Source organism: Marmota marmota, unplaced genomic scaffold (genome assembly GCF_001458135.2).
Source record: "Marmota marmota marmota unplaced genomic scaffold, marMar, whole genome shotgun sequence".
Classification (NCBI taxonomy): domain Eukaryota; kingdom Metazoa; phylum Chordata; class Mammalia; order Rodentia; family Sciuridae; genus Marmota; species Marmota marmota.
The window spans coordinates 45,252,514-45,264,669 of record NW_025999932.1 but is presented as its reverse complement, the minus strand read 5'-3'; the positions used below and the strand labels follow the sequence as shown (position 1 = coordinate 45,264,669).

The window sequence follows — 12,156 nt, the reverse complement described above, 5'->3', positions numbered from 1 at the left end:
TACCACACAAAATGAGAATGTGAACAATATGTCCCAAGAAAATGTGTACTATAAATATAAAGCTAGAGGAGGGGCTGGGGTTGTGGCTCAGTGGTAGAGAGTGTGTGAGGCTCTGGGTTAGATCCTTAGCACCACATATAAATAAAGGTATTGTGTGCAACTACAACTAAAAAAAAAAAATGTATGTTTAAAAAAAAAGTTAGAGGAGCTCAAAATAAAAAGGACTAGGGATGTAACTCAGTGGTAAAATATCCCTGAGTTCAATCCCCAGTACCAAAAACAAAACAGAAGACAACATATACTATAGTCAAGAAAGTTGTAGAGTAAGTTATCACTTCTCATCAAAGATCTTCTGACATGATAAGAACGATAACTGACCACATATATATCCCAAATCATTTGATCAACAGATAAGTTTTATCTTTTTTATAAAACAGATTTTTTTATCATGCCAAATGGATGACACTGACAATAAGTGTTATAGGAATAATAGGATCAAGCTGTTAACTCCTAAAGGATTTGTTTTAGGATGAGTATCTGGAAAAAGTGGGTTTTGTTTCAAAATACTGAAAGACAATTAGGATTTAAACATGCCACAAGTATAAAATGTGGGAGATCATTCCTGATCAGTGAGGAAGCAAGCATTTGGGGAAATCATACAGTAGACTGGCAAAAATATGTAATGTAAGAAATAAGAGCATGGCACACTGTGAAAAGCTTCTAAAGGTATTTGGATTGACTATGCAATCACGAGAAACCTGCTTGCTCTGCAACACCTCACCTTGTTCATCTGCAGAATAAACTGATTACCCTTCAAGATCTAGTTCAAATGCAACTTTCATAGTGAAGCTTTCCCCAAATCCCAATGCAGTCAGTAAATATCTCCATTCTCTGTGACCTCAGCACTTTGATTTTACTTCTATTGTTATATTGAGTAGTGATTCCCAAATAATGCATGAAAAAAATCACTGGGCATCTTGCTAAAAAAAGCACAAAGTAGGAGGTTCAAAGTTACCCTTTAACCTCTAGGAAACAACAGTCAAGGCAAGTCAATTTATAACTTGAGAAACAAAGTCCTAAAACTACCTTCTTATATTGTGATAAGAATCTATCAAAAATACTTGTTCTGCACGTCATAATTCTTCTTCTTCCACCTTACAACCTACGTTCATTTGTACATGACAGAGATTCACTGAGGTGTACTTATGTAAGTACATAGGAAAGTTAGGAAAGACAAGTCAGATTAATTTCTGTCTTTCCTATTTCCTGTCTACTTTTAAAAACACCTTGTGGTGAAGGTCCTAAAACATGGGATCATTTCCAGATGAGAATCCATAAGTGATTGACTGACTTACACAGTCCAAGATTGTTAAGCAGATTATTTCCATCAGTATCAAGGCAGAAATGGAAGCTGAAGTCTCCATTGCAGTGCCTAAGTCAGCTATTTTAATGAACTGATTATCAGTTATTTAAAAAAAGAAAAAAACAAAAACTGAAGAAACATAATAATATGTCAATAATATATAAAAATATTAAACTATGAGGTATTTTTCATTAAATTAGCTTCTGAAATATTTGTGTACTGTCATGTTTACTTCTATTAGAAACTTGTATCCAAAGCTTCCTTATTTCAGTTTCCTTATTTTCCTACATTCACCAGGCAAACATACCTATTTAATGAAGTCAAACCAAAGCACTTTCACATAAAAGTACACTGAATTTCAATACTGATATTCTCCCACATCAGTGCAAGAATTTCATTTCCAGCTAGAAATATCCCTGTTAAGAATAGCAAGAGCAGCTGGGCAGGGTGGCCCACACCTGAAATCCCAGAAGCTTGGGAGGCTGCCAGGAGGATAGTGAGTTCAAAGCCAGCCTCAGCAACTTAGCAAGCTCTAATCAACTTATCCAGACCCTGTCTCTAAATAAAACATAAAAAGGGTTGGCTGGGGATATGGCTCAGTGGTTAAGCAACCTTGGGTTCAATCCCCAGTACAAAAAAGCTTAGTATAGAATTTTAAATGTCAGAATCAACAGTGTTTAATGTTTCTATTTCCAACACCTGTCCCCCTACCACTATCTCTACCTAAAAGAGTTCCAAAACAGTTTTGAAAACAGTACAAACTTATGTGAGAGAAAATGATCAATGTGCTGGCAAACAGACATTAACAGTGTCATTATACAACCACAGACCAATATTGAAAACAGGAAATTCTAATCTGGTGCCTTCCAACAGTGATTTTATAAACAACCAACCAATCAACCAATACTGAATCATAAAACAGAATGAATTATTTTTAAAAGACAAATATTTTATTTTGAAAAGTTAAAATCCCAACAGAGTTTTTATGTAACTTTATAAGCTGATTCTAAAATTCATACAAGGTCTCAATCCTATAGACATCAAATATAATGTCACATTATTTTAAGTGATACTGGTACAATAAAAAATAGCTCAATGAAACAGAATATATTAGTAAGTTCAAACCTGAAGTCTGTAATATATACATAGACACATGAGAGAATGATACTGCTCAGTAAATATCAGCTATGTGTAAGTTCTAAGAGCTCTTTGTAAGTATCAACTCATTTAATTCTCATAACAAAACTACAATACAATTTAGGTTCTATAATTTTCATTCCTATTTTGTAGATAAGAAAACCAAAGCACAGAAAGGTTAAGGAAATTGCCCAAGATCACACAGGTAGTAAAGAGTGGAGCCAATATTTAACCCAGGAATTCTGACTCCAGTACCTGAGCTCTTAACCACTACTACCACTAGATAGAGTTTACTGCCTCCCTGAATAAGAATTTTCACTGCAGTACTGTATATAATATTGTATATAATGTATATAATATTGAAATACAGCCATTATCAAAGACTGGTGAAATAAACATTCATAGTATAGAAAAATAATACAGAACCAATCAACACACACATATAATATTTTATTATACATTAAGTGAAAACAAGTCACAAAATACATTTAGGATAATGTCATCTATATCTTAAAAATAAATTCTGCGTGTAGTTTTGTAGGTATATAAAACCCACAACTAGTTCATACTAGTTTCTTCTCGGGAGGAAAAAAGAATTAAGGAGGGGCTGGGGATGTGGCTAAAGCGGTAACACACTCGCCTGGCATGCGTGGAGCGCTGGATTTGATCCTCACCACCAAATAAAGATGTTGTGTCCACCAAAAACTGAAAAATAAATATTAAAAATATTCTCTCTCTCTCTCTCTCTCTCTCTCTCTCTCTCTCTCTTTAAAAAAAAAGAATAAGGAGAAAGGGTGAAGAGAGATTTCCACTGTTTTATATATTTTTATATTAGGTGACTTCTTTTATAAATAACAAGTCATTACTTTTATATTAAAAACAAACTAGGTGTTGTGGTACAGACCTGTAATTCCAGCAACTTGAGAGACAGAGGCAGGAAGACTGAAAGTTCAAGGCCAGCCTCAGCAACTTAGTAAGTCCCTAAGAAACCTTAGGTAGACCCTGTCTCAAAATAAAATGAAAAGGGGCTGAGGTTGTGGCTCAGTGGTTTAGTGCCCCTGGGTTCAATCTCCAGTACCAAAAACATAAAAAACAAAAAACTAACTAGCAAATAAACAAGGAGGTAGAACCATAGGTCAGATAAAGCCAATTACCACTGGTTCTAACCTCATGTGAAGCAGTTAAGTTTTTGCTATGCTTATGATTGTACATGGGAAAAACTCTGAATCTGGCCAATAGTTTCAAATACTTGGGCAATGATTATAATACAGTAAGATTGTCATGCATCACTCCAAGAAAATATGACATCATTAGTGAAAGTCAAACTGCTAGAGGTTCAAGTTGTAGCACCATTATTTGCTAGCTATATGATTCTGAGAAAGTCATTTAATCTCTTCATGTTTCAATTTCCTTACTGTAAAATGAGAACATTAGTATTTACCTCATATGGTTAATATCTGTAAAGTCCTTGGATAATACCTGCCCCAAACTAACATTGGACAGATTCATTCTGTTCACTGAAAATTAATAACTTAATAAAATACAGGGCTGGAAATGTAGTTCAGCAAGATCACATACTTAGCATGCATGAGGCTCTGGGTTCAACACCTCAGCATCACATTAAAAAAAAATAGATATTTGTATATGCTGATATAAAGCTAACAGCACCCTGACCACAGATATGTTTATAAGATAAACAAAGTGCTTTATACACACAGGTATATAAGTATTTTTTGCAAAACTTTTTTATAACTACATATATGCATGTATAAATATGATACTATAATGTCAAATGCATTTCTCATGGTTAAAAGAATGTCAAAGCTACTGCACTAGAACACACCAATGAGTGGCTAAGGCCTCTGTCCTCTGCTACCACATCCCGAGATCAAACCTCACCACATCAAGCCTAGAATCTATCACAGGATCTTTTCTAAGAGACGGCACAGTAAACACACTGTCTTCAGACCTTAATATATACAAACATCCTGTCTTAAAACAAATTCAAAACACTTTCTTCTCCTAAAATGATTTTCCTTTTTTCTCTAGATTAAATCCAAATCACTATTAATACATTTTTAATTGGAGCCAGGCAATTCTGTCCCTCAAACTATTTTTCTACCTGGTTGAAGCTCATCTTGCTCTTTAGATAAGCTAATCCAAATTATCACCTCTTTTAGGTTTATTTATAAACTTTTTATTCTGCCACTTCAGTGAACACTACAAACAGCTAAGAAATTATCATGTCCTGACCAAAATTAAAAATCAGTTTTAGGATCTGTAGTAGCCATGTTTGTAGAACAAAAGCATGACATTATAATTGGCCTGTTTAAGTAGTCAGGATTAGGCTCATTTAACATATAAATCAGTCATATTAGGCATATTTTAGACCCACTGGTTCTCAAAATATTTTTCCTAGTAAAATGAATCTAACTCATTATTTGCACGTCATGTATAAATTCAATGAAAGCCAGTTTAGAAATTCTTCAGTTCAATCCCCCTATAAATGATGAAATTCAAATCTAGAGAAGTTAAGTAACTTCCTCATTGTCACATGCTTTACACTGAAATGATGTACAATTATGTACTGCTGGCATTATTTCATCTGCTTGAAAAAAAGAATCCAGTTATAAATATTATTTAAAATCATTACCTCCAAATATTCTAATTTTGTGACTTTAATAAAGCTCCATCTTTTAAAGTAATTTTCTGATACAAATGAAAAAACTAACAAATTTATTAAAATTCAGTTTTTTTCAGGTCCCATACCTGTTGTTCATCCTCCATGACGTTACTAGCAAATTCAAATACTAGGTCGTTTTGTTGGACAACAGCAGCCATAATAAAGCATTCCCCTTAGATCCACATGAGAAAAATTCCAAACAAATTCAAGTTATCAGGCCGTAGAATCCAGTCAGAAATTTGGGTAAAACTCCTCAGCCAAGTCTGTGAATTACCGTATGTATACCCAGGTTATCTTTAAGGAAGGTGCTTCGATTTTTCTTGGTTCATTGATATTCTAAGCAAACAGAAGCAATTTTTCTGAAATTTTTCTTTTCTCAAGCTTCCTGGCCTGAAAAACAAAAGCTTAAATTAGTTGTGAAAAAGCAGCCATCCATTTAAAATATAACCAAAGCACAGTATTTCCAAAGCGTTTTGTTGTTACTGCTGATCTTCAAATAAAAATCAACATGACTAATTATGTCTTTGTTAGGCTTATTTTTATTTAAGTTAGACATAAATTTCTTTGAAGACTTCATTTCTGCCAAGATCACCCCTTATTACTAAAAATGAAGTTTCTCCTTCTCTCAGTTAAACTTAGGTTAAAGTACTGAATATTAAAAAACAAAAATTAAAAATTCCAGCAATAATGAGGTTTATAGCCACGATAAAGGATATACAAGCAATTTCCTGCTTTCTACTAATCCAGCAAACCATCTATATCAGAACTGCTGCTCTATTTCATAATGCATATTATGTATATTTTTGCCTTTAATAGAAACATTCAGACAGCATCCCTGTTAGGTCTAATAATATGTTAAGAATTAAGAATCAAGTACATTTAAAGTTCAGTAAATAACATTTTAAGAGCTTTTTAAAATAAGCAGAAATTAAAGCCTACTTTTTCTGTTCTTTAAAAGGCTTCTGATAATTAGAATGCTTTAAGAGTTACCATGCTTACAGCCCCTCTTCAGTGGCTTCTTTTTTAATGCACTACAATGTATTCTTATCTCTAGCAAAAGGCTGCAAGCAACAGGAAGGAAACAGCACTTGACCACGTCATGGCAAATTAGAACATGCAAAGAACTGCACTTTACAATAGTAGAAAAACAGAAACGCAACTTAACAGCAAAAAAAAACAATTTCATAGTGAAGACAGAAATGCTTTAAAAATGCCTAGCAAAGATGTTTTTTTTTTGTTTTTTTTTTTTAAGTTACCACTACTAACAGAAAAAAGTGAAAACTGATTTAGGTATTTACTACAATTTTGTTAAATATTGAATCAAATAGTTATGGCCATAAATGTGACATAAAAATACAAAGATATTTTTTAAAATTACATTAAATAATATCTAGTTCTCTGAAATAGCCTTTACCATTTTAATACAAATATTTTAAAAAGAAGTTGACTTCAAGGAAAGTATGGCCACTAATTTCCTAAAAATTTTAAACAGGCAAGTTTGGGGATGAGGCTGACATGGTGATTCAGTTTTCCTGAAACAGCTAGCTATATGCTAGAAAAATAGTGTACTCCATTTCCTAATGTCAGTAAAACCAATTTCCTATATATTCTAGGTTCTAGGCATCCCCATAGATTACTGTGACTTCCATAAATTGAAGTCAAAATTAGAGTTAATAAATTAATTCAGATTTTTACTCACTAAACTCAGTTCCAACCCAGTAGTTTCCAACTACCCTCTGCTCTACTCCTTTTAAAAGTTCAATTCCAACACTGAAAAAGTATTTTTAATACATTCAGTAGTTTTTGAGCAATGCACCATATTTAGAGAATTTTTTTTCATTTTAAATTGATCATAGATAATATAAACTTGGGACATATATTTGGCCTTGCACACACATTACTTGTACTATCTTTTCCCTTAAATTATCCTACAACCCAATCCTGCCCTCATAGGACTATTCTCCATGTTCCTCCACGCAAACTACATTCATTCCTGTCTCTCTTATCAACTTCTATTATTACCCATGCTTGGAACACCACTCCCTCTCTCAGCACTACATCATATCTTTTCCATTCTTCAATGCTCAACTCATGTACCATTTCTTTCACAAAGCCTCGCCAAACTTCTGTGCCTCAACCTGTAAGCACTGCGCCCTTCAAAAACACAGTACTTGACAGGCACAGGCCTGTAATCCCATTAACTCCAGAGGCTGAGGCAGCAGGATCTCAAGTTCAAGTCCAGAGCTAGGGAAGTAACTCAGTGGTAGAGCGCTTGCCTAACATGCACAAGGCCCTGGGTTCACACCCCAGTGATGCAAAAAAATAAACAAACAAACAAAAAAGTTCAAGTCCAGCCTCAGCAATTTAGTGATATCCTAAGCAAATTAGCAAGACCCTGTCTCAAAATAAAATATAAAACAAAGGCTGGGGATGTGGCTCAGTATCCCCAGGGTTCAAAAATAAATAAATAAAATAATTTAAATGAAGTACTTCTGATAATAAAGAACCTATTATCCTCAATATAGAAACACACAGTAAGAAAATATAACCAAGGATGATTCCTGACCCAAAAGGTTTTCTAGTTTAGGTTAGGTTAAGTTAGGTTCCAAAAGGCTGTTCCAAAACCTGTTTGTTCATAAATACAAAGTGACACTATACTAACCACCAATGTGAATGGTCTCTGTAAAGTTTCACTTTCTTTTCCATTGCAATTACATATGATTTTTTAGCAACATTTCCACAGCACTTCCACACCTGGTAAGTACTATGTTTTAGAAGGGAGCAATTCTCATGGGTTGAGACATAGAAGTTAGAAGGCTTTGAAAGAGATGGCACATTGTGTTTTAATAACTGTCACTGATGGGTTGGGGTTGTGGCTCAGTGGTAGAGTGCTTGCCTAGCACGTGTGAGGCACTGGATTTGATCCTCAGCACCACATAAAAATAAATAAGAGATATATGAGATATTGTGTCCATCTACAAAAAAAAACCTAATAACTGTCTTTGAAGAATCACAAAAAATAAGAATAAGCAATAAACATATCCACATCTTAAAGCACATGCTAATAATCAACAATAATAAGCCAAAAAACTAAAATGGTTCCTCACCATCAGTAGGTCATTTGTTGGGGCAGAAAAAGATAACTTAGTTCAGCTTTTATTAATTTGTATACAGAAGTTCACAAAATGAAAATGTATAATTAAAGGAAAACATTTTATTGGCTTAATCAGGTTTCTGTTCTTTCATCTTTCCTGCTCCTCTTCCTCTTCTCTGTATAAATTATATTCCCTATGGCATCAAAGTGTTCTTGGGAATAAATTTTGTCACATAATCCACAGTTATCACTTGTACATGTCAGAGATATTTCAATAACACAGGTATATTAAAATTTTTCAGTGACAGACAAAACTGAAAATCCAAATCAGTGATTCAGTTTTTCATCAAATAGACTGAGGGACCCAAGATCTCAGTCTGCAAGCAAAACAGAGTTAGAAGTAGAATTCTCACTACCTAAATATAGTAATTTTCCATTACTGTAATATACAGTCTTACCTCAATCTACCCAAATCCTTTATGCTGTAATAGTTTAGAACATATATTTAATAAATGCATAATCAAATTTAAGGGGAGGAAAAAAAACTCCATCTCTAATTCAGCTTCTGATCTCCAACAAAAGCATTCAGTAAACTATTAGACAAGCCCCTCAAAGTCACTGCATTTCTAAAATATGCCCAAAATTAAATGTATCATATTTCCTCAAGTGTACTCTAGTATGGGACAAATATAGATACTAAAATTGAAAGAGGGAAATGGTTTCTGTTCTACCCTAATAAACTTTAAGGTCCACAGTAAATATTAAACTTATTTAAATTTTCCCATCATTAATATTTTGTTTCAGAAACATTCTGCTATATTAATAGTTCTTGAATGTGTTTTCACAATATAATTAAGTAAGAAGGAAAAAGATAAGTGAAAACTGCTCATTCACCACACAGACATAAGTATCAATTTATCTGCATGGTTTTAAGAAGTAATCAGTAAGGCATAATAACTCCACAGACTGGATCCTGATATCTTTCAGCTGGGTCAGTATCATACTCTTGTTCTCTAGGAAGACATGCCACAGGAAAACTAAGCAATAAGATTTCTTTTTTATTTTTAATATATATATTTTTAGTTGTGGATGAGCCTTTATTTTTTTTTATTTATTTTTATGTGGTGCTGAGAATTAAACCCAGTGCCTCACACAAGCTAGGCAATCGCTCTATCATTGATTGAACCACAAGTCTAGCCAAGGTTTTAGATAATTATGGCATAAAGGTAAAATGTACTAGCTAAGAGTAATGAGGTGGCTGAATGAACACCCTGACTTTAAAGTATTCCGACAGTGTTCATGTTTATAATAAAGTAAATTAGTCCATGGTATCAAGAAAAACCATACAATTTTCAAAGGGTCTCAATATTCTCAATCTAAAAATTGTGAAATCACAGGATTTTAGAGCTGAAAAATATTTAAAGATCACCTAAGACAACACATTCATTGAAAAGAAAGAATGGGATGGGGATACAATTAGGTGGTAGAACATTTGTATAGCATACACAAGACCCTGGGTTCAATTCCCTTGCCACCCCCAAAAATAAAAAATTAGGGTCTAACGCAATCTGATTTGTCTGAAGATACAGAACCATTAGTAGAAAAGAAGGCAAAAGTGAACCAGCCTCTTGTACCCCTATATTTTTTTAACGGAATTTATTTATTTATTTTATATCTTTATTTCATTTATTTTTATGTGGTGCTGAGGATCGAACCCAGGGCCTGGAATGTGCTAGGCGAATGCTATACCGCTGAGCCACAATCTCAGCCCCTCATATAATATTTTCTGCAACCTCTTGATACATGTGATGGATCACTGTCAACCATATTTTTACCTTAACAACTGATTTACTTAAATCAGTCTTATTGTTATTGTTCATTTCCAAGTCTACCATATCATATAGTCTTAACTTTACACCTTCACCCAGCCTAAAAAGTGAAAAGGAAACAAGATTTTTTGTACGGTGACCACAACTAATAACTCATTAGAATACTTTAATAAAACAGATTTTTAGTGACATTTTCCTTTCCAGTTCTATTTTTTTTTATTTTATTTTTTCAGTGCTGGGGATAAAAACCCAGGACCTCACATATGCTGGGCAAGGGATCTACCACTGAGCCACAACCCAGTGCCTTAATTTTTTTGAGAAAGGATCCCACTAAATAGAGAATCTTCTATCCTGCCTTAGCCTCCCAAGTAGGGTGGATTACAGACTTGTGCCATCTGCATCCAGCTCTTTCTAGTTCTTCAAAAGCAGTATTGTTGCTATCTATCATTTACATCAAAAATGTGGATACTGAAAAGACCATTAAGAAACATACCACAATGTAGTTAGAGTTAAGTAATGAGATTTGAATTTCCCCCAAGAGAGGATATTAAGTTTCTCAGTCCCTGCAGAAATAAAAGGGGGTACAGTGCGGGGGCCAACACTAATTTTGAAAAAATACCATATTATAAAGCCCTCTGTAAATTATGTACAATATACATAAAACAGAGGAAAAACACAAGTGTCCGAAACATTTCTCACTACACTTAGTATTCTCATAACTTAATTTAAAAATAAAATTATTCTAAACTACAAACTTCAAATTTTTCAAATTTTCAAAGAATCTAAGAAAGTTCAGAAAAAGTTTAAAACTATGTCTCTGGGGGCTAGAGGAGTAGTTCAGTGGTAGAGCACTTGCCCAGCACACATGAGGCATTGGGTTCAATCCCCATAACTTACCCCGCAAAAAATTACTAGAATTCATATATGAGCCATGTATAGCACTGCTATCTTTAAAGCAGCAATTTTGCATAACTACTTTAAATTTAGACATTCTTTACTTTAAATTTGGCATTCATTAATGGGATGGAAGGGCCCAGAGGGGAGAGCAAAGTACCCATGACTATTAAAAGTATAGTTTGCTTTCATGTAAATGAAGCACAAATTGATGGCTTTTGTATACAAAGTCTCAAGTCAGGGGCTGAAGGTGTAGCTCAGAGAGAGAGCCCTTGCCTAGCATGCAAGAGCACTGGTTTTGATTCCAAGTAACCACCACCCCACCCCACCCCACCACCCCACACACACAAACTGTCTCAGACTTCTGGTAACCCACATTAAAATGAAGCAGGTCTTCCCAAACTTGTCTGAGCTCACCTTAGTTTCAATCATGTTAATTAAAAAAAAAAAAAAAAAAGTATGATCAAACTAAAAAACTAAACAGTCTGTCTTCTGTATTCTTTGCCTTTTTGCTGACACTCAGTTGAACAGTTCCAAGAGTCTGAGAGCAGGCCACAATTACTCTCCAGACCTGAAATTCCAGTTCTTTCACATAGTTCTCCACTTTCTATCATTGGCCACTTGGTCCACCTGGTGTCAGATTACAGTCAGGCAACATCTACAGCATCTTGCAAAACAGACAGATTGCATTCCTAGGCATACCTAGACCTGTCCATACATGTGTTTAAGATTAACCCTTTTTTCGAGCATGTTCTGAAAGCAAGAGAACTTAAAACTAAAAGAGAAATATCTACCTGTTAGCAGATAATTTTCACTCTGGTCATGAAATAAGTTTAACTTCTTTCCTGGCTTAAAAAGTCTGAAAGTAGCCAAGTGTGGTAGCACACACCTATAATCCCAGCAATTTAGGAGGCTGAGACTAGAACATGACAAATTCAAGACAAGCCTCAGCAACTTAACCAGCCTCAGCCTGAGCAACTTAGTGAGACCTTGTCTCAAAAAAAAAAAAAAAAAAAAAAATTTTAAAGCCTTAGAAGTTATGATCATGAAACATCATTAATTCATGCATTCCTTCTTATGCAAATTAACAGATTGGAAAAACTTTCATTTCCGAACCTTGGCTCCCATGAATCGTCTGGAAATCCTGGGGGAACCT

At 34.2% G+C, this 12,156-nt stretch overlaps 1 protein-coding gene across 5 annotated transcripts in view; it reads right to left on the bottom strand.

The window, feature by feature from the left end:
• Elf1 (E74 like ETS transcription factor 1) overlaps positions 1–12,156 on the bottom strand; it is a 105,819-nt gene that overhangs the window by 45,781 nt on the left and 47,882 nt on the right. For 3 of the 5 annotated variants that reach the window (XM_048800984.1, XM_048800981.1, XM_015484336.2), the window contains exon 2: positions 5,270–5,573. In XM_048800984.1, the coding sequence (XP_048656941.1) occupies positions 5,270–5,341 (72 nt within the window). In that variant the 5' untranslated portion in view covers positions 5,342–5,573. Of the gene's footprint in view, positions 1–5,269; positions 5,574–6,122; positions 6,262–12,156 lie in introns of those variants that run through there. The other 2 variants (XM_048800982.1, XM_048800983.1) reach the window with 2 other exon arrangements.